The sequence below is a fragment of the Carya illinoinensis genome, chromosome 8 (assembly GCF_018687715.1).
Source record: "Carya illinoinensis cultivar Pawnee chromosome 8, C.illinoinensisPawnee_v1, whole genome shotgun sequence".
In the NCBI taxonomy this organism is placed as follows: domain Eukaryota; kingdom Viridiplantae; phylum Streptophyta; class Magnoliopsida; order Fagales; family Juglandaceae; genus Carya; species Carya illinoinensis.
The window spans coordinates 25,442,599-25,466,563 of NC_056759.1; the positions used below are offsets into that span (position 1 = coordinate 25,442,599).

General features: G+C 38.0%; 2 protein-coding genes across 2 annotated transcripts; one reads left to right on the forward strand and one right to left on the reverse strand.

The window, feature by feature from the left end:
• Positions 1–3,639: 3,639 nt before the first annotated feature.
• LOC122318346 (glutamate--tRNA ligase, cytoplasmic) lies at positions 3,640–11,291 on the forward strand. Its single transcript, XM_043135620.1, has 6 exons — positions 3,640–4,168; positions 4,484–4,580; positions 4,697–4,850; positions 8,009–9,078; positions 9,233–9,700; positions 10,858–11,291. The coding sequence occupies exons 1-6, from the start codon at positions 4,029–4,031 to the stop codon at positions 11,074–11,076; spliced, it is 2,148 nt and encodes a 715-aa protein (XP_042991554.1). The 5' UTR covers positions 3,640–4,028; the 3' UTR covers positions 11,077–11,291.
• Positions 11,292–11,722: 431 nt separating this feature from the next.
• On the reverse strand, positions 11,723–13,229 carry LOC122318347 (germin-like protein subfamily 2 member 1). Its single transcript, XM_043135622.1, has 2 exons — positions 12,884–13,229; positions 11,723–12,411 (listed from the first exon to the last, which is right to left on the reverse strand). The coding sequence occupies exons 1-2, from the start codon at positions 12,990–12,992 to the stop codon at positions 11,867–11,869; spliced, it is 654 nt and encodes a 217-aa protein (XP_042991556.1). The 5' UTR covers positions 12,993–13,229; the 3' UTR covers positions 11,723–11,866.
• Positions 13,230–23,965: the final 10,736 nt, after the last annotated feature.

Below are 23,965 nucleotides of genomic sequence, written 5' to 3' on the forward strand. Positions count from 1 at the left end.
ATTTGACACAGTGGACTGACGTCCCGAGCTACTGGCATGTTCAGAACTCCTGTCTCTTCCAGATCCATACGGTTAGAATTTTGAAATTTTGAGTCTAAAAATCACACAAAACAATTTTAAAGTGGTTCAGCAAATTGCTTACGTCCACTGGAGCCTCTTTTATAGAATTTGTATGAGATTTACAAAACAATCTACAAAATTCTATTTCTCTCTCTCACGTCCCTCTTTCTCTCTTCACCCACTGCTCTCTATTGCATCTGAGCTCTCTTCTATTTATAGAAGAGAGCAGCCCACCTGTTGTAGCTTCTTCTGACTTGGGAGAGGGTGGGATGCCTAACAATGGTAGGTGGTGGTGGGTGGTGGTGGGTGAGCATGAGTTGGTGGCTGCAAACCCAAACTCATTTCACACTCACACTTGGGTTGATTTTAATATCAAGAAGTAATTAGCCAACTCTGTATGTAAGAAGCCTAAAGTTTAAGTAGTACAGTACATTTTTTAAGATGAATGAATTAGAAAATTCTCTTTAGTATTTGGTTCTTATCATGGTATCAGAGTGATAGTACTAAATCTTGTCAAACATATCGTGCTCTTCAATGGTGTCCAATGTCCATCACGTACGTCTACTTCTGTTGGGTCAATTGATTCTTCTCACTCTCCAGAAGACTCATCCAATCCCTATTTTCTTCAAAATGACAACAGTAATGGATCACTGCCAGTCAATTAATCTCTCACACAGGTGATAATTACAAAACTCGGGTGCAAATCAATGATCATGCATATAATTTGTCACTCATTAGTGTTACAATGCCTGATAATTAGTGCAACAACATGTTCCTTTCTTGGATCCTCAATTCTATGTCTAAAGAATTAAATTGCTGAGCGATATAAATGAATTCAACTCAGAAACCTAACCTTGCCCTTAAGGGAAGATTTTCTCAAGGCAATAGTCATCATATTTACTAAAGTGAAATGTTTAGTTCACAAAGAAAATATAAATAATTGACTTACAAATGACATGATTTTCAGCAAGAACAACTCTTTGGAGTTTCGACTACCCAATGCAAATATGCGCTGGCTGAACATTTAATTTTTTTCTCACAAATTAACGAATCATAAACATGTTAGCATTATTTAAATTAATGAACTTACATAGACTAGAAATTTCATATTGTATAATTGCCTGATATAAAATTTAGATAATGTTTGTAAGGCCCAATAACTATGATTAATAAAGTGACATAACCGGGCCAAACACATCTCTAGAAGGCCATAATTTTGGTCAAGTCATAAGCATAAAGTACTGGTACAGGCCCAATTAATGTGTAGAGACCCATTAAGAACCTATGTAATTCCATTATTTTATGATGGGCAAAACTGAAATTCTGAGTGTTATATAAGGTCATAATCCTCACTCCAGATTCACTTTCTACTCCACACATCCTATTACTGTGAGTTTTTACTATAGAGTGAATATTGGACGTGGAAGATCATACCACTATGCTCTTCTATCCAATAGCTACAAGTATGCTTTCTTTATTATATTTCTACATAGATTTGATAAGAGATCTTGTTGTTTTCAAATTTTATTCAAAACCCAACAAAACATGATTTTGATTCATGCAGGCCGATTATAGACACTAGAGCCACTGAACATAGTGTGTATTCCCTTTCCTACTTAACCAACATTACTTCAATCACTGAAGCGCCCTCTGTTAGGTTACTAAATTCAATCACTCATATTAGAATTGTAAAGATTAGTAAATACTCTATTAGGTTACTTAATTCAATCACTCGATCATATATATTAGAATTGTAAGGATAAGTAAATACTTTGTATTGACTGATGTTCTTTGTGTTCTTTATTTCATTTTTTAACTTCATTTCAATCAATAGACTAATTCATTCCTTGCAATATTTCCTACATAATTTTTGGCTTATCATGACTATCTCATTTAGGACCTTAAAAAAACTACAAATGTCATGCTTCTTCAATTCAAGATTCCACACACACGGAATTACTTGATTTGACACCAAGGCCTACGTTTACAAGTCTTCAAAAAGTGCCCACTACCGAAGGTTTGAATGCTCTATGTAATTAAATTCTAAAATATTGTTAATAATAAATTATATAATATATAATTATTTAAAAAATATTTCTAACAGCTTTGGCACATGCTTTTTATGTGGTCTAATATTTCCTATTAAGTTGTAGTTGGCACTTGGCTATGTGAATATTGCCTTCTTCTCTGTAGTTAAGATTAACTGCTGCCATGTTTTCATAATTGTAAGCTCATGCTATGGTACATCTTTGAGTTGAACACTTTTTCCTATCATTTTTTTTAGCATGGAAAGACTATACCAGAGGCCGCATGGTACACTTCCAAATATATTAATGACTCTTGACGGTTTAGTTTAAAGGAAAAAAAAAAAAAATGCACTGGAATGTTTTTTAGTTAATTTGTATATATCGGTTTGCATTGCCATTGCCATTGTTAAGTTTTTGTTGCCATTGTTTAGGTAGAAAGTATATATATTGAACCTATGCATGGGTTTGAACTTGTTATTGACCTATTTATAAGTAGTGTCTTGACAAGTTAATTCTCTTTTATCTGAATTCGTTAATATCAAATGCAAACCTATTAATTTGGAGTTGTGTTTATATTAAGGTCACGGATCTTGTCATATATTATCACCTTTAATTTGAACATGTCCTACCGTGCATGCTACTAACAACTAAGAAGCCTAACGAACAATTTGTTGGTATGAACTGCTTTGTATGTGGTTTGTCCATTTCTTGCACTGCCACTGACGTGGTATAGTATTTGATTCTGATGTCAAAAGAAAGCAGCAAAAGGAATAGATTCTCCTCTGACTCTTTATAGTTTTATGTCATCCTTGAAGAACCCTATTGCGAGCATAAATTCTCTTGAGTTTATGTTAATAATACCTTTTGCTTTTCACAAATTCATTTGAGATTTTGTTTCAATTATATTCTTTAGTACTTTTTGTATGTCTTCTAGTTTGATAAAATATAGTGTTAGGCTTCGTTTAGATGTTGAGCAGAATTGAGTTCTTTATGAATAGTAGTGAGTTGAGATGGTAGAGTAAGTTTTGTGGTACCCACCTCAAATGAGTTTAGATTTTAAGATGAGTTTAGATATATTTATAAAAAGTTAAAAAAAAGTTTTGGATCATGCGCGTAAAGAGTGTTGAGTTGAAAAAAGGACCTGCATATAAAAAGGTAATTTTAAATTGAAATAAATTTAATAATTTGAGAGTTTAGTATTTAAATATTAAACAAAGTTTACAATTAGACTAAATTAAATTAATTTCAGCTCAATCTAAATTTTAAATTGGCCTTAAGATTTGGATTGGGAGTTTTTATTATGAGAATATATAAAATTAGCATTTCTTTTAATTAATTATATTATATTATTAACTGTTATTTGAATGGTGGTCGAAGGTGATGCCCTGAATTCAAAAAAGAGTATTTTATTGCCAAATAGATTTAAATGATTGAATAATGGGATTAAATTTTGAATGAAATACCTAAGATTAAAAAAAAAAAAAAAAAAAAAAAAAAAAAAAAAAAAACCCACCCAAAAGTCTAGCGCTATGATGGGTAAAGGGTATTTTCCATCGAGTAAACAAGAAAAAAAAAAAAGGTCAAAAAAAAAAAACCCTAAGTTCCTTTGCTTGCAGCCAGCTGCTGCTCCCACCACCGTCGCTGCTTCGCCCTTGCAAGATCCAGCCGCTATTGCCACCGTCGTTCAACAAGAGGACCACCGTAGACCGGACCATTGTCCATATCCACGACTCCCCAAGGTAAATTTTTGCTCTGCAGTTCTACTTTTGCGACTCTGCAGCTCTTGACGACAAGCATCAAGAGCTTAGGCCACTATTCATCAAAACACGATAAGGTATGGAACGGTGGTACTCGTGTTGATTGCGTCCCAAACAGCCGTGAGTGAAGATTTCGATAAAAGCGCGCTCTCTTTATCTCTGGACTCCTGATTAGCTGTTGAAAATGGAGATTAAGGTTTTGTCGTTCCCAGCTGATAGCCCTCCACTATCGGTAATAGTAGCCGCCAAGCTTTCCGGCTTTGCTCTTCCAACGGACACGTCCCTCCCTCCTGACTCTGCTCCCACCCTTCTCTTCTCAAATGGGTATTATTCGATTATCTTTATTATGTCACCATGGGCGTTGAATTCATATATTGGCTTTTAAGTCTCCTATTTTTTCTTTATTATCTTATGGTAAATTCCCGCTTCTTGGAATTGTTACATGTTGGGAGACCCATGTGGAAGTTCTTTTCTTTTTTGCATGTAGCCCTTTTTTGGATCCCGTCAATCACTTATGAAGCTACAACCAAAAAACTGCTCTTTATCGATGTTTACATTTTGCTGTATGATACGGTAGCATTTTGTTTTAATTGGTACAAGTGATCCGGTACACTAAAACTCAACCTGTATTCACTCTAGGATGACATTGCATGGAACATATGTGCTTCTTCGTTATATTGGTCGGGTTGCCGCCCTTCCCAATTTCTATGGGCAGAACGCATATGAATCTGGCCAGGTGATTTATTTGATTTTTGCAATTAAAGAATGTTACTGATGTCGTTCCACATTTTGTTTTGGGCTGTTTGGTTAATACTTGGTTTGCATGGTTTTGTTTTTCCTTGCACTTCTCAGATTGATCAATGGCTTGAATATGCTCCCGTCTTTTCATTGGGTTCTGCATTTGAGAATGCATGCAAATATGTGGATGAGTTTTTGCAGAGTCATACCGTTTTGGTTGGTAACTATTTATCAATTGCAGACATAGCAATTTGGTCAGGTCTTGCAGGTAGAAGCTTCTGAGGATACCTATTTATATCTTCTTATGTTGTTTTATGCTTTGTGAATTGGTCAATTAAATGTGTATGTTCCCCATATTTTATAAGTGAATCTGATTCTCCTTGAATTCCTTTCTAAGGACAGCCTAACAAAAGTTTTCTCTCTCATCCCTCTAGAAGGACCACCTTATTGCTTATATGGGAGTAATTTTTAGGATGACCCTGTTTTGGCAAAATTGCATTATTGGATTTTTTTATGCATGGCACTCTTTTATACTCTAAGCAGTTCCTGATATACATGCATGCACACATACATAGAGAGAGTCATTTATCAAGGTACTATATTTTACGCAATGAATTTTGTGCAAATGGACCAATTGTAGAGGTATCTGCGCTTCTTTCCAAGTGTCACCTGTACAAATGTTGATATCCCTTTCTGAAAATGTTGGACACTAGCATATGTTGATTAGTAATGAAAATTACAAATTGCAGTAGAAAATGAAACTATATAGTATGTGAATAAACCAAGTGTTGATAAAGAATGGCCAGCTGCAAGTTGTCTAGGTAGCCAAGTATCCACAGTACTATACTATAAGCTAGTCATAGATCTATATGTAGTGTGTATTGTTTTTAAAGAAGCCAAACCCCAAAAATGGAAGATAACTTTCAGAACTTCTTTTAGATTTTCTTTTGTTATTAGAAAGATGTAGTTTTTTCCTTTGTATATGCCTTGTGTACTTGGGCTTTGTCTATTCATAGGAATAAAGTTTCTTATTACTTATCAAAAAAAGCCAAACCCCAAATTTTATTAATAACCCTTACTTATGGTGGATGAATACCTTATACAAGATGAAGAGTTTTAGGGGTTACAAAAATCTTGTAAAAGCCTAAAGAATGCTATATTAAATACAAGAAGAAAAAGGAAGCTAAGAGTATTAAAACTGTCTAACCTGTGGTATAACAAGAAGTTAACAAAATATAAAGATCTACCTATCTAAATGTTGGTAGGCCAATTCGATCCATTGCTAAAATTCCAACCAAGTGTTTAGGAAGCTGTGATGTGATACCCCATATGATAAGGATAAGAGTAGGTGGTGAATGGGATCCCACATTGCTTGGGAATGAGAAGTTCTTACTCTTTACAAGGTTTTAATGGGGCTTCAATTGTATCATTGACTAGTCCTTTTGGAGTATAGGCCATGTGGTTTGGGCCTTCCATTGAAGCGTTACAAATGGTATCCAAGCCTTCCCACATTGCTTGGAAATGAAAGTTTCTTGCTCTTTGTAAGGTTTCAATGGAGTTCCAATTGTATCATTGACTAGTCCTTTTGGAATATAGGTCATGTCGTTTGGGCCTTCCATTGGAACGTTACATGTGAAGAATTAGAAATGGTAGCATCATGACCAGCTGCTCCTAGTCCTAAATTAGCTAAACCATCAGGCAAGGAGTTGTCTCCTTGGATACACTACAAACCAAAGTATATGTAGTCTATGAATAGTGTGTCAAAGTAACTCTGGCCAATAAGGGCATGTTTATACCAAAATCATCTCTAAAGTCAGCGATGATTTTTCAGTCAAAGATGTTTTCATTCTCGAACATACAACATCTATAATGTAGAACTCCAATCTTTTCAAAGACACCAAAAGCTCAAAGAACCATCTTTCAAATAATAATTGTTTAAAAAAATTAAGAAATTGAAAAAATGACAACAGGCTACAGCCACCACCACAAGGTGGACCAGATCGGGCAGCCTGTGGTGGCTCCTTTGGCCACCATGGGTGGCGCAATTTGGCCGTCATGGTGACTAAAGTTATGTGGCCACTTTTCTTGGCCACCTCATGGTCCAGAGTCTTTGGACACCATTGGCAGCTTGGGATGGCTTTTTTATAAAAATAATTTATTCTATCATCAAAATGTCCTCTAGAGATTTTTACATTCAAGTATATTTTCAACGGGCCGCACCACTTTTTTAAGATGCTATCAAAACAACCTCTATAAAAGTTTTCTGGAGTCTAATAATTTTATGAATCTATTGGTTACAAAACTCAAAATGCATGAGTTAAGACTTGAGAAAACAACAAAAGTATACTAAATTTGAATGTGAATTACTATTAGAGGAGAAAGCATGAGTTGAGAAAACTAAAAAGGCATGGCTAAATAAAACAAAGGGAGATTTGGATAGTGAGTTGATTTGAGTTGAGTTGAGATGAGATGAGATGAAAGTTGAATAAAATATTGTTAGAATATTATTTTTATTTTTAAATTTGAAAAAGTTGAAATTGTTTATTATATTTTGTTTAAAAGTTTGGAAAGTTGTAATGATTGGATGAGATGAGATGAGATGAGAGTATATTTTAATCCAAACAAGCCAAGAGACAACTAAATTTAAGTGAAAATTAATAGTGAATGAGAGAAATATGACTTGAAAAAACTATAAAGACATGCCTAAAGAAACCTAAACTGATGGGAAGTAGTGGAATATATAATTAAGGGAGTGAAGTGTAGGGTCGTAGTTAACAGCAAGGGATTGGCCCATTTGGTGAAGGCTTTGGTCTTGGGGGATCACTCCCCTCGAGATCCAAGATTCAACATCTCATGGGTGCAAACAATCATTTAAACCCCTGGTAAAAAGCCAGCGATTTAACCAATTCCTTGTAGGGAAACTTTCGAGGGTGCGGTGCACGGGACCAAGGTTTATTCTATAGGGGTAGGTCTGAAGGGCACTGCCTTGGAGAGGTTCCTTGATACCAAAAAAAGAAAAGTGTAGGGTCATAGTTTGAACTTAGGACTTCTACTCTGATACTATGTTAATTCCGCACTTGTCTTAAAAGCTTAAATTGATGGAAAGAGGTAAATTTAATTATCTTAGTTATATTCTAACACTCATTTGGATATGTTATTTTTCATTTAGGTATTACAAATTTATTTTTTTTGTTTAGCAACTTCAACTTAATTGCATAGATTTTATTTTCATTTAGTAACATAATGTTATTCGTATTTATTATATGAGATTGAATTGTTATGCAGGGTCAGGGTTTTTTTGGTCCTAGTTTATTCTTATTAGACTTTTACTCTTTACTTGATCTTAATTTTTCCATAATAGCTAATAGGGTCAAACCTTTGGCATTGAGTGCATTCTACAGACCTTTCGTATTGTATGCTTTTCAGGAACTGGGCAGAGATGGGAAAGTTTGAGGAAGTCAAAGAAGTACCAAAATCTTGTGCGGTGGTTCAATTCTATATTCTTGGAATATAGTGATGCCTTGAATGAAGTCACAGCAATATATGTTGGCAAAAAAAAGCTGGTTGCAGCCAAATCAAAAGAGCAACAGGGTGAGAATAACCAATCAAAAAGCTCCTTTGAAGTAGATCTTCCAGATGCTGAGTTAGGGAAGGTGCGACTGCGATTCGCACCCGAACCTAGTGGTTATCTTCACATTGGGCACTCCAAAGCGGCTCTGTTGAACCGGTATTTTGCTCAGCGGTACCAAGGTCAACTTATCATACGCTTTGATGACACAAATCCTGCCAAAGAGAGCAATGAATTTGTGGAAAATATTTTGAAGGATATTCAGACTCTAGGTATTGAGCATGATTCTGTTACATACACCTCAGATTACTTCCCCCAATTGATGGAGATGGCTGAGAAGTTGATTTGCCAGGGTAAAGCATATGTTGATGATACACCACGTGAGCAATTGCAGAAAGAAAGAATGGATGGCATTGAATCAAGATGTAGAAACAACAGCTTGGAGGAGAATATGAAATTATGGAAGGAAATGATTGCTGGATCTGAAAGGGGTTTACAGTGCTGTCTCCGTGGGAAGCTGGATATGCAAGACCCAAACAAATCACTTCGTGATCCAGTCTATTACCGTTGCAATCCAGTTCCCCACCATAGGATTGGTTCCAATTATAAGATATACCCAACCTATGATTTTGCATGTCCGTTTGTTGATGCAATTGAAGGTATAACACATGCATTAAGATCTAGTGAGTACCATGATCGTAATGCTCAGTATCAACGAATTCAAGAGGATATGGGGGTAAGAAAGGTTCACATTTATGAATTTAGCCGCCTGAATATGGTGTATACGCTTCTCAGTAAGCGTAAGCTTTTGTGGTTTGTTGAAAATGGAAAGGTTGATGGATGGGATGATGCACGTTTTCCTACTGTTCAGGGAATTGTTCGTAGGGGTTTAAAAGTTGAAGCATTGGTACAATTTATTCTTGAACAGGTAATTTCAAGCATTTATCTGATCCACGCTTCTTATAACTGTTATTAGTTCTGCGCTGTGGAACTGGTTGTTCATATATTGTACAAGATAGTCATTCTTGGATTGTCATCATCATGGAAATGTTCTTGATTATCTCTGTTTTATTATGCTTCAGGGAGCATCAAAAAATCTCAATCTGATGGAATGGGATAAACTCTGGACCATTAATAAGAAGATCATCGATCCTGTGTGCCCCAGACATACTGCTGTCGTTGAAGAACGGTGTGTTCTCTTGATTCTGTTAGATGGCCCTGAGGAACCATTTACTCGCATCATACCTAGGCATAAGAAATATGAAGGCGCTGGGGAGAAGTGTACAACTTACTCAAAGAGGATATTGATTGACCATTCTGATGCTGAATCCATCTCGGTAGATGAGGAGATAACATTAATGGATTGGGGAAATGCCATAGTGAAGGGAATAGAGAAGGACCAAGATGGAAACATCACCCAGTTGACAGGAGTTTTGCATCTGGAAGGATCTGTAAAGACCACAAAGTTGAAGCTTACTTGGCTACCTGAAACAAGTGAACTAGTTAACCTCACACTGGTGGAGTTCGACTATTTAATTACAAAGAAAAAGGTACGTGCTAGTCAACTGATAAAGTATGCTTTTTTCCATCAGATATGTGCATTTCATGCAGTGCTAAATTGTCTAGTGTCAATTATATGCTTTATGTTCAATTGAAATATTAAACAGTAGGGTGGAGAAGTTCAGTTTACAACCTGGTTGACCATTGAATTGTTGGTAATCTCGTTCCTGACAATATCCTGCACCGAGACATTTCTTGGTTTTAATATGCTGTTTGAACAAAGATGCCAGTCTGTCATATTTGTGTCCCATGGTTTTCAGGATGTTTTCATTAAAACTTTTTTTTTTTTGGTTTTGAAAAGGGGACGGAATCTCAATTTTTATTAAAAAAGCCCTCACTTATGGCATGTGCATGTGGCAAAATTTAAAGCCTTTTTCACTATAATTAATTCATATAAACATTGATCACCGTAAAGGTTGCCTTAGTTGCAATGTTTACTCCCGTGGGTTTATCTGATGAGAGGTCATGAGATCCAGTCCCAACGGACTCAATGCTAAGGGAATAAACTCATGCTTATTATACCCAGCCACCAGATTCTAACCGTTCTGAAGTTGGTAGGAGATCAACCTATGGCTCTCTTTATCTCTGACCCCATGTAAAGGGCTTGTTACTGGCGTGTTTAGGTTTCTCCTGATAGATTTTCAATGCGTAAAGCTTGATACAGTTGCACATAGATAGAGTTGCAAATCTTGGTTTCCACCCTTGCCCTTCATAACCCTTTTTACCCAAAAGAAAAAAAGGTGAAAAACATTGGCTGTGTAACATGTCTTGAGCAAAAGTGCATTTTGAATCATGAACCATTGAATAAGTTCTGTGTATACACATATTCCTTCCATGTTTTAGAAATTAGACTGGCTTTGTGTGGTATCTAAAGAATGCTAAATGTTTGACTTGGTTAACATGTGAAAAAGGAGTAATTGTTTGCTAGTCCTAGAGTACGGACATGCCTTACTATCATCCTATCATGGGATGCTATGTCAAACTTAGTGTTATATATACAATTTTAATTATATGGCAAGTTGTGATAGGGTTGGAGTTCATGCATATTCTGAGAGTATCTAGTAATAATTTTCCATAAAAAAGTTTCCACTCATGGTTTCCATATGGGAAAGTACGATACACGTAAGTTTGTAACTTATGATTGCAGCTTGAAGAAGGAGAGGATTTCCTTGATGTGGTCAACCCATGCACGAAAAAGGAGACTGCAGCTTTAGGAGATTCCAACCTGCGGAATTTGCATCGGGGAGAGATATTGCAGCTGGAGCGGAAAGGATATTTCAGATGTGATGTTCCCTTTATTAGGCCTTCAAAGCCTATAGTTTTGTATGCGATTCCAGATGGCAGGCAGCAAACTGGTTTGAAGTAAACCACATAAATCTGAATTATTCAGTTTTCTGGGATTTATCAACATTAGCATCACTGTTTAACGTAATTTTATTCGATGAGAATTGGTGGTGTTCTCTCTCTATTTTGTATTTTTATGGGACTACTCTTGCATCTTTTATCTTAGTGGTTGAAACTGAAGAACTTTCTGTCTTGAATCTTTGCTAATAAAGCATGTTCTCTGGTCTTTAATTTTTACCTTGATGTTATTTCATGTATTGTGTTTTTTGATTGCAGTGGGACTTGTTTCATTCGCATTTGTAACCACCAAGGCGTTCCAACAATATTTGATAACTATGTACATTTTCAAAGTGCTTCAGATGTTACACCAATTTGATAACCAAACTGAAAAATGCACATGAATAATGTATAATGAGAAGTGAGCAAAACCTGTAAAAGGAGTCTATTAATGGCAGCTTGAATTAATGTTTTGTATCTATTTATCTGTCAACTAATATCTGTCACGGACCATAAATGGCAGCAGACAACTCTTGGACTGCATGCGGCGCAACTTATTGAAGTGTTTTGAATAAAAGACATCTACAAAAGCAGATGAAGATTGATGGTTCTTTTTATCAGTCCAATTGTTTGAGCCATCAAGGGAGGAATCGATTATGCACAACGAACGGTTAGCCAGCAATCGAATTGTCTTTCGATTCCAAAATTAAAAGAAATTTAGAAGACCATGTCCCACAATAATTATCAAAATCCCAACAATTATTTTAAGTTACAACAATATAGAAGAAAGCCCATGTATATGGTTCAGTACTCCTCTACTTCTTGGGAGCTAACCTAGACTTGATTTTTTCAACCTCCTTGGTACCCACCTGGAATGCCTTAGTCAAGACATTGTCAGGCACCGGAGGTGTGGCTGCAAACAAGGTGGCAGCAATGGACTGTGTGCCTGGCAATTGGCTGTTAAACGCAGCTATCACAGCTGCAGGCACCTTCCCATTGTTCTTCTGAAAATGCACCAAACCCTTTGGGAACGTAAAAACCTCACCCTTTTTGATGGACTTGGATATGAGCACATTTGCTGTGGTTATGAATCCCACGTCCAGTTCACCGTAGAGTACAAAAACTATTTCGGTGGCTCGGGGGTGCGTGTGAGGTGGGTTAAGGCCGCCGGGGGCATAGTCAATGCGGGAGAGCGAGACACCGAGGGTGTTAAGGCCTGGGATTTTTTGAACATTGGCTGCAGTGACCAGAGAGCCTAAAGTGTTGTTGGTTAGGCCTGGTTTGGCCAAGCCCTCAAAGAAGAAGTCTGCTGCAGATACGTTCGCAATGTCCTTGCACGTGAACCCATTGACTTTCACACCTGTTTGTATATCACAGCTCATATTCATGAATCAAGATTTGTTTCTACCAATATTTCCAAGTTTCATTTACTTAACCTTTAATTACTGTCTCACATTCTCAGAACTAATAATGTTTTACTTCGAAATGACGTAAGTAATCATAGACGCCAAGAATATATATATATATATATGCATGGTTGGCCCACGTTGGTGGCATAGGAACCTATACGATTAGCATCGAAGTTTTTCCTAAGTTCACTATCATTAGCACCGAAGTTAAAAAAATAAATAAATAAATAAGAGAGGAAGCCAAAAGAAAGGAGGAATTAGCCTCTTGATAAACTAGGACTGGTTTTGAGCTGCTCTTGATCAGAAGATGAAAATAAAGTAGGAATACCAGAAAAATCAAAGGAAGAAGAAGAAATAAGAAAATGATAGCACATTAAATGGAAGAAGAAAAATGAAAAAGAAGTATTAGGCAAGGAATAGTACCAGAAGCGAGATCGGCAACACAGACATCTTGAAGCAAGTCAGGATCTGCGGCGGCAGCGTTGAAGAATATAGCAGAAGTAACAAACAACAGTGCGACAATGGCCACCATGGTTGCCCAAGATTATTAATGTAAAATGGTAAAGATCAAAAGAAAAGCAGCAACCAAATAGGCGGAAAGGTGTGTGGAAAAGATGGTAGATGGGAAGGAAGATGTGTTTTGGAATAACTCTTTGATCGGTTAAGAATGAGATTGGGGGGTGGTCGGTATTAATAATGAGAGAGGGAGAGAGGAAAAGGTTCGAAGTTTTTTATGAACATTGAAGAAACAAAATTGAGAGGAAAGTTTAATAAAATGTGAGCCCAATTTTAAAAATATGTTTAAATAATGAGAAGTGTTGTATGCTACATTCTCATATTACATACATTTTTTATTATTTTTAGATCCATCTTTAATTTTAATGGATAATGCCATCTTATTAAAGTAAGCAGATAAAAGTGAGATAAGAGTGTAGTATGTAGAATTTTTTGTAAAAAATTATTCTATTATCAAGCCAGTATATAGAGTATATAATTTATATTATTTAAATAGTAAGATTTATACTGTAACATTCAAATTTTAAAATTTATTTTTCAAAACATATTATAATATATAAACACCTGTTTGGAATTTAGACTCAATTAAGATTAACTCAGTTCAGTTTAATTTTAAGTTAAGTCTAACATGTAAATACTCAACTCTTAAATCACTAAACTTATCTCAACTCAAAACCTTTTTATACGTGGGACCCATAACATTTTTCAACTTTTCATAAATATATCTAAATTCATTTTAAGATCCAAACACATTTAAACTCATCTTAGACAGGTCCCAAAAAAATCAACTCCATTATTTCAATTACTTACTATTTATAAAGAACTCAACTCAGTTCAACATCTAAATAAAGCCTTATGCTCTACATATTTGCTTAATAATAGAATCTTTTAAAAATTAAAATATGTTAAAAGATAAATATATATATATATATATATATATATATATATATATACTTTTGAGAAGAGAATGAAAAAAGAAACAAACTTTTATTTAAAAAATAAAATAAAATAAAATAAAAAGTGGAGTTCTAAAACACTCTCATAGACAAGTATTTCATCCAAGCAAGCTTGACACAGCGATGCTGCGAATGCAAAACACGGAACATGCCTTCGTAGATCCATAGAAATGTCAAACGCAAGGTAAAAGGCCAACATCTTGCGTCTCTTCCGGTGCCCATCCATCGAATATGACACTCATGGGCCCTTTAATTTTATATTTATATTACATATTTAAGAAGTTTTTATTAAATAATAAAAATAATAATAGAAATGGCTTATTAAAAAAAGTAATCCTTCTAAGATGTCCAACTTGATTAAGAATTTAATTACTACAAGTTTGGTACCCAACTGAGATTGGTAAGCCTTTATTTAATTGTCTCACTCATCAAATTGCCACCTCAATGTCATGAGTCCTATCTCAAGAACAAGAAACAATTATTATAAGAATCCAAAAAACTATGGGGCATGTGACTTGATGCATTGTTTATCTATTTTGATAAAACGGTAAGGTGAAGAAGATTAGGGTTTGTATTTTGTACATTTTTTTAGCATCTTACAATTCAATTTTTTAAGTTGAATTTGAGCTATACGCTAATACAAGCATGTACGTATAAATATTGGACATTAATATCATTTCCTTTACATTGTATATAAGGAGACTCGAACTCATAACAGTTAATCTTTTAGCATGGAACGTCCTAAAATTTTTAGTGATGGACGCATTATTGATGTTGATCTCCTCTAACATGCCACCTCAAAGTGGAAAGTATTTTGGCCAACTCAATTCAACTAAAACTATACTGGATATTGTCATCCATGTTTAGTTACATGAATAAGTTCTAATTACACTCTCTATGTAATTTTCATGGGGTGATCACATGCTTGTGTGACAGATTGAAAGAGATAAGCTCAAGATGTTCTCAGAAAATTCTTTATCCTTTTGATGACGAGGAAACACTACAGCTTATTCCAAGCTTTCATGATCAAGAAAACACCATATTCAACTCCACCATAATTTGTATTCAGTTTGACATATATAATTCATGATGAAAAAGAGGCAATTATTTACGTGTAGTTGACCACGATTTTTTATTTATAATGAAAGAAAGGTTGGATAAGAACATGTCATGCATATTGCTTTGGATAAAAGGACTTGTAGAAATTATTTAAATTTTTTGTTAATGTTTCTCTATAAACTTATGTGGTTAGATTTAACTTTTAATGTCCATATAGTGCACTTTTTATTAATAATTGTTCTTAAAAATATCAATTTTTGTTTTCAAATTTGCGAATATATAATATTTGTATATTAGATGCAATCGTTAATTCTCTTATGCAACACACAATTTCTTCTTTCTCGAACTGTGCATTATATTTGCATATTAGAATACATATTTTTCTGTCATCCTCTTTGGTCATGTTTGGAATTTAGACTGAATTGAGATCAACTGATCAATTGATTCTAATTTTAAACTGAATCTAATATCCAAACATCAAAATCTAAAATCACTAAACTCATCTTAACTCAACACCTATTTATATGCAAGACGGTCATAATCTTTTTTAACTTCTTATAAATACATCTAAACTCATCTTAACATCTAAATACATCTAAAATTATTTTAGGTGGATCTCACAACATTCACTTCACCATCTCAACTCATTACCATTTATAAAGAATTCAATATATTTTAACTCAGCTCAGCATGCAAATGTGATGTAATAGTTCTTATACTCTCCTATCTTCTCCCGGATATGCGCATCACTTGTGGACATTAGACAAAAAATTTCCCACTGTTTTAGTACTGCAAGAAAATATCTATTTGCAAGCTTGTTTATTATATATTATTGATATATATAGAAACCGTCCGCATATTAAACACCAGTATATATGTAGTATACAACACTATGCCAGCGACCACTGTGCCGGCGGCCACCGCCAGTCTCCTCATTTTTTGTCCATTTTTTTATCTCTTTTTAAGAACTCGCAAATTAGTCAATGAGAAAAGGTCACTTATCAAAAAAAACTTAAATGAGTCAACAGTTAAAGAAAGAATATTATGAGATACAACTTTGTTTTATGCTGGTTAAGCACAGAAAATTGAGCAAAAATTGTAATATATAAATTGGAAATGAAAGAAAAAAAAAATGGTGCTAAACTGATTGTTAATGATGGGTTTAAAATATTATATTAAACAAAAATGAACCCCAAAAAAAATATAGAGATCGATACCACTAATATCACCGGATTCCTTTACAAAAGCATGCCTTGTGTTGTACTATATATATATATATATATATATACACACACACACTAGTAGTTGGGCATCGTCCGAGGGACGTTCACCCAGTGTATAGAAATATTATTTTTATGAATTAATATTATTTTTATTAAGGAAAAAATTTTGATTAATAATGTAATACTTTTAGAAAAAAAAATATAATTTCTAACATCAAATAATAAGATAGACTTAAATCAGTTTTAAAGAATTTAGAATTAAAATCTTATTATTTACTACTGCATGTGCTCTTGGGTACGGCTGGAAATAACAAATACGTGAAAAAAAAAATTGAACCAAAACTGTGCAGTGCAGAAGAATATATAATATTTATTTATATAATTTATATATAAATATATATAATAGAATATATATATATATATATATCTAATATACCTCCTAAATAAATGATCATCAATGCATGGATTCTAGGATCGATGCATGCTGCATGAACTTTGATAACTATGAATTTATTCATAAGTGATTGGGGAGAGAGAAATTAAAAAAATAAGAACTTTTAAGAAGAGAGAGCTACTTTAATTTATTCATGCAACTAACGGCGTTAATTTAACGGTAAAACAACAAAAACCGTTAAACCAACAAAATTCTGTTAGATAGTCACTTTATATATAAAAATATATATATCTATATATATTCATGCTAAAAAATTATTATAATATAATTGAAAGTTCATATAAAAATGTATACATGACCACCACACTTCACCCCTAATTCCCAAATCTCTATTTCCGCCGGTGATTGTGGTGCATGTGCCTTCCTATTCAGCCGTGGCTCCAAGTCGACGATTCAAGTCTTCTTTAAGAAGCATTTTCTATTATTCAATCTTTTGTCGAAAGAGAATATTTGTTCTTACTTTCTTTTCTACATATATTTTTAATTATTATCATTTATTTCTAAGGAAGGATTATCGTAATTTTATTGATAAGGCTAGACACCTAATTCGCTTGGGCAAAGGAGGTGCTAAGGCACTCTATGAATATTTTATGAGAATGCAAATCATGAATAATGAGTTTTTCACTTTGATAGATTTAGACAATGCTTTGAGTATGAGTATTTTGGATTTATTGTGACTTTTGATACTACATACCTCACTAATAAGTATGGTATGTCATTCACACCATTCGTGGGTATGAATAATCTTTACCAACCAATGTTATTAGAGGCAGAATCAATATCATCCGAAGACACAACTACATTTGTTTGGTTATTCCAAACATGGTTGTATTATATGAATGGAAAAACTAAAAAAACTATAATAACGGACCAAGACAGGACAATGAAAAATGCAATTTCAATTGTTTTTTCCCAAACTTGTTATAAATATTTCTTGTATCATTATGAAGAAATTGCCAAAGAAGTTGGCTTCCAATGCTCAGCACAATAGTGGGCTGAAAAGTACACTTCAACATTATGTGTATGACTATCAAGCTATAGAGGAGTTCAAGAAGCATTGGGACTTATGTCTTGACACCTACAACTTGCATGATTATGCATAGCTATAAAATCTATACAATGAGAGGATGTATTAGATATCAGTGTGTTTAAAAGATGCATTTTGGAAAAAAAAAAAAAAATGAGCACCGCACACGTAGTGAAAAGCATCAATGCATTTTTTTTATGGTTTTGTTCACTTGGACAATATTCTAAAAGAGTTTGTTGCTCAATTTGACAATGCCTTTAGGAAGAAGGTTAAGAATGAGAATGCAGCAAACTTCTACTCTTTTAATTGCATAATTCCGTGCATATCTCGTTTACCATTTGAGAAGAAATCTTAACATGTGTACACAAATGCAAGGTTTAAGGAAATGCAGCAGGAAATAATGGGAACAATCTACTGCAATGCTAGGAAACATAATGTGCAATTTCAACATATTAGGTTGATTATAAAATTAATGCTGATGAATTTTTCAAATTAGTTGCATTTTCAATTTACTTTAAAACGAATGTATACCCATTTTAAGGGTAGTTACAAGGGCTTGAGTGAAGAGCCTGAGGCATGGAGATATGATCGAATTACGAAGAGATGTTGTAAACTAGCAACAAATGCCTCTAAAATGGAGGAAAATTGTAATGATATGCTGCAATAGCTAGATGTCGTGGATGCCAATTATCTTTCTTCAAGACTTCAGACCACACCTTCTAGAGGTAATGATCCCACAGATCCCACAAGTGTGAGCTTAACAAAATTACTCAGTCCTCATGTTGTACGAGATATAGGTAGGCCACCATCGAAGGCCAAGAAGCCCGAGCACCGAGCCCCTAACACGCCAACCCATATGGGGAGACCCAAGCGCCAGGCCCAACCAGGCTGAGAAGCCTACCCTAGACAGGGACCCCCTGAGACCCAAGTGGCCTACAAAGTCCTGCGAGAAAGGATGAGACAGACACCTGCCTAAGAGCCCAAAAGGCTGGGCATATCCAAGAATGGGCACACCTGGCCCGGGGCACGCCGCATTAAATAGAATGTGGAGGAGGGTACACGACCACCAAACACCATGTCGCATTCAATGCGTGTCAGGGAAGTGTTACAAGCAATGATGTGTTGCCTGAGGTGACGTAGGACGACACAACCTCTGCCTGACACATTGCCGCCTGATAGCGACGCTGGTGGCAGGTCTAACCCGAGCACGACCTGACACCCCACTATCTCTCTCGACGATCAAGCCCAAATCAAGTATAAATACCCCAGTCCCACCAAGGGGAAATTTTTTTTTATCTCTTCTTCTTCTTCTTTCTTCACTCTCTCATTCTCCACATCACATACAGAAAAAACTCATCTAACTTTGGCATCGAGGGACTCCGTACCACACCAGAGCCCATCCTTCTTCTTTGTTGCAAGCTGCTATGTTGGGCATCCGTGGGACTACCCAAGCTGCGAAACATGACATCAGAAGTGGCTCCGTCTGCGGGGTTTTTATTATAGAAGCGTGTACTTCGCATGCTGGTAGCAACACCATCCCAAACCACATCGAGAGAAAGGGAGCAGGATGAAGCAATGGATACAATAAAGAAGCTGATGGAGGAAATGGGAGCGCTTCGCCAGGAGAACACCGCACTCAGGTGGACCAACGAAGAACTAACAGGAGGAGGAGAACTCAGGGACAACGAGCATGTCGAGTCACGATGAGCCCCCAAGAACGCCGCAACCGACAAAGAGAGGAGCAAGATGCACCTTGAGCTCCGAGAGCTCGGGGACAAGTATGCGAAGATGGCTAAGTAGATGGGTACACCATCCACGATAGATCAACTACTTGTCAATACTGACCTGTTGTACAGCTCAGAAGTTATGGCAGTACCACTCCTGCCCAAGTTCAAAGTCCCTTAGATGGAGGCATATGACTGATCCAAGGACCCACTAGAGCACCCGGGGACATTCAAGGCCCACATGACCTTGCACAGCTTCCCGAGAGAGATCGCCTGCCGAGCCTTTCCACTAACCCTGAAAGAGCCTCACAAGCCTGGTACAGGTCCCTGCAGCCAGGGACCATGGACAACTTTGATGAATTGGCCCACCTTTTCATGACACAATTTATGGCAAGCCAAAAGAGGAGACGCTTGGCTGCTTACCTCCTAATGATGAAACAACAAGACAGGGAGAGTTTGAAGTCGTACCTCTCCCGATTCAATCAGGAATGCATGACTACAGACAACCAGGATGAGAAGATCACCTTGGCAGCCTTGTTGGGAGGAATCATGGCTGAGATAGCGTGAAGGACCCCCATGACTTTGAGGGAGTTCATGGACTGGGTAGACGGGTTCATCAATGCGGAGGACACCCTCAAGACCCTGACACCTCTGCGATGGTCCAAAGACGAGGGCTTGGCCACGAAGGAGGTAAGCGATGAGCACCGAAGGCAAAACGAAAGGGAGAAGTGCCAGCCTAGCCACCTGACGGGCCTCATGCCCACTCAAACTTGGTTGTAGAGGGGGACCGAGCACCAAGCCCATGAGGGGAGTCGAGGCGAGGAAAAGTGAGCTACCAATATTGCGACTGCCATATAACGGACCGACACAGCACCGAGGACTACTATACTCTGAAGAGGAGAAGGGAAGTCCAAGAAGACCTACAGAACTAGAGGCGACAGTCGAGGACTGACAAGGAAGCACGAGACCGACCGACTAGGGCATCGACAAGGTATGAGTCAGATGAGGCAAGAATTGAGAGGGAGGCTCGAAGGAACCCGTTGCGCAGGAGCCTTGCCAAAACAAACGGCCTGATCAGGGAGATCCACACAATCGCAGGGGGATACGCAGGAGGAGGAACCACCTCATCGACTCAGAGGGCACACACCCAAAGAGTGCGGTATGGGGAGGTGTTCACGATCGGGAGAGTCTCTGCCGAGGCCCTGAGGTAGTCTCGGAGCACCACAGTAACCTTTGGCGAAAAGGGCTACGAGGGTATCCTCCATCCGCACGATGATGGGTTGGTGGTGACGATGCAAATTACGAACTTTAATACTCAAAGAATCTTGGTCGACAACAGCAGTTCAGTGGACATTCTATTATGGGAAGCTTTCATCAAAATAGAGATTAGCCCGGACCGACTGCACCCGGCCCTTATGCCGCTCAAAGGTTTCATAGAAGACATCAACTTGTCCATTTTATGTGAGAAGGCCCCCAAGACCACAACAACTATGGCCAATTTCCTGGTGGTTAAGGCCCCCTCTTCATTCAATGCAATACTGGGGTGTCCAACCTTGAATAATTTGAGGGAGGCATAAGGTCAAGGTAATCGCAATGATTGGGAAGGCAGGGGAGACATCTAGGCTACCTTCGCCATGAGAACTAGCTGATTGGGACGAAGAGGTGCGAGACGAACAGGCCCTTTGGCAAGTTGAGCCAAGCGAGCCCTTGGAGTTGGTTTCAGTTGACTAACAGAAGCCCGATCGAACAATTCGAGTCACGACCAAGCTAGACCCCGAATTAAGGCAGGCTTTGAATCATCTCCTCATCGATCGCCAGGACGTGTTCACTTGGAGTTATGAGAATATGCCAAGGTTAGACAACTCCATCATCGAGCACCAACTCTGTGTGGATTCGAAGGCCAGAAAAGTCAAACAAAAAGGCCAAAGCTTCAGTGCCTAGAAGTATGCAGCCATAGCCAAGGAGGTAGATTGTCTCCTGGCAGCGAGGTTCATCTGAGAAGCCCACTACCCAGAGTAGCTCTCCAATGTAATTATGGTGAAGAAGGCAAATAGAAAATGGCATATGTGCGTCAACTTCACCGACCTAAACAAAGCTTGCCCAAAAGACAATTTTATGTTGATGCGCATCGACCTAATTATGGATTTGACAAAAGGGCACCCCCTCCTCAACTTTATGGATGCATATTCTGGATACAACTAGATCAGGATGAGGCCGAACGAAGAAGAGAAGACGGCTTTCATCATGGACCGAGAGCTCTACTGCTACAAGGCTATGTTGTTTAGTCTAAAGAATGTTGGCGCCGCTTACCAGCGGCTGGTAAACCGGATGTTCAAGCAACAGATCGGACGGAACATAGAAGTGTATCTGGAAGACCTGCTAGTCAAGAGCAAAAAGCCTGAGTAACAACTGTCAGACATTCGCGAAGCCTTCGCAGTCCTCCAACGGTACCAGATGAAGCTCAACCCATCGAAGTATGCATTCAGGGTGGAGTCGGTGAAATTCCTAGGGTTTATGGTTTCCGAGCAAGGAATCAAGGCCAACCCAAAAAAAATTGAAGTAATAATAGGGATGCTTTCCCCCCATAACCTTCACGAGGTCTAGAGATTCACAGGATGGGTGGCAGCTTTGACCGCTTTATCACTTAATCGATCGACCGGTGTCTCCATTTCTTCAAGGTTCTGAGGAAGACCCACAAATGGATGCAGATTATGAAGAATCCATCACCGGCCTGAAGAAATACTTGGCCCAGCCCCGTTGCTCAGCCAAACAAAGCTGAGTGAGGATTTGATCGTGTACCTAGTCATGTCCCCACACGTTGTATCGGCAATACTGGTCTGGGAAACGAAGGAAGGGCAACGGCCCATCTACTACATGAGCTGAGCTTTCCGCGGAGCCGAAGCTAAGTATCCTTAGAGCTTAAGCTAAGTACCCCAAACCAAAATGTTGGTGTTCACACTAGTCATTGTTGTAAGAAGACCAAGGTCATACTTCCAAGCCCACTCGATGAAAGTGCTCACCGACCTTCCCCTCAAGAAGATCCTACAAAAGTCAGATACTTCAAGCGGGCTCAACAAGTGGGAAATTGAGCTCAATGAATTCGACATAGAGTACCTACCCTACATAGTGATCAAAAGGCAAGTGTTGTTGGACTTTGTCGCAGAATTCACCAGCTTCCCAGAGAAAGTCCCAATTGCACCCCAAGGAAAGTCCTGGCAGGTCTATGTAGAGAGCTCATCCTGCCGGGCTGGGGGGGTATAAGGGTGCACATAGAGACCAAACAAGGAGAGGAGCACAACTATGCAGTCAAACTGGCCTTCAAAGCTACCAACAATGAGGCCGAGTATAAGGCACTGCTAGCAGGGATGTCAGCTCGATTGCTGGGGAGCTAAGGAAGTAAAGCTAAGGGCCGACTCCCAAGTAGTCATCAACTAGGTGTTAGGATATTTCGCCATAAAGGGAGGAAAGCTAAAGAAGTACCTCTAGCTACTCTACGAAGAGCGCGACCTCTTCCACTATTTTCACATTAGGCAAGTCCCAAAATGAGAGAACTAGAAAGCAAATTGGCTGGCAAAGGTCGCATTAGGATAGAAGGAGCTTCCCCTTCCCATGCACACTATGGTCAGAATAGTTGACACCCCATCCATCTATGGTGAGGTATCTGTCACCGCCCCGGCATCCCTCAAGTAGGCAACGGATATTAGGGAGTTCCTGAAAGAGGGAAAACTACCGAGTGACTCGAAAGAAGCACGCAAAGTCAGGAATACGGCGGTTCAATTCACCCTACTAGAAGGAGTCTTGTATAAGGGCCACTCCTTAGATGCCTCTCACAGGATGAAACACAATACATGCTGGCAAAGATCCATAAGGGAATCTGCTGGAGCCACTCAAATGGAAGGGCGCTAGCCGCAAGAGTAACCTGAACCGAATACCATTAACCCCATTTCGTCTGGGACGAAGACTTCGCAAGGAAGTTCTCGAGGTGTCAAGAGCACGGACCAGTGCCGCACTGCCCACCAAAGGAGCTAACCTCGATCACCTCCCTATGGCCTTTCACCCAGTAGGGACTGGACTTGATCAGCTCGTTCCCAGAGACCAGAGGAAGGGCAAAATGCTTAGTTGTGGCAATCGACTACTTCACAAAATGGCTTGAAGCAAAGGCCTTGACAAGAATTACCGCCCGGGCCATCACAAAGTTTCTATGGAAATCAATAGTTTGCCAGTTAAGCATACCCTGAGGGAAATCGCACCCGAGGCCTAAGTCAGGAAGCTCAAGCATTGAGCCCATGACACGCCAACCCATCTGGAGAGACCCGAGTGGTAGGCCTAACCCAACTGAGAAGCTCGCCCTGGACGAGTACCACCTAAGACCCAAGTGACCAACAAAGTCCTACGAGAAAGGATGAGACAAAAACCTGCCCAAGAGCCCAAGCGACTAGGCATGTCCAAGAATGGGCGCATCTGTCCCAGGGTACACTACATTAAATGGAATGTGGAGGCAGCAGATATCAGGGAGTTCGTACAAGAGGGCAAACTACCAAGCGAC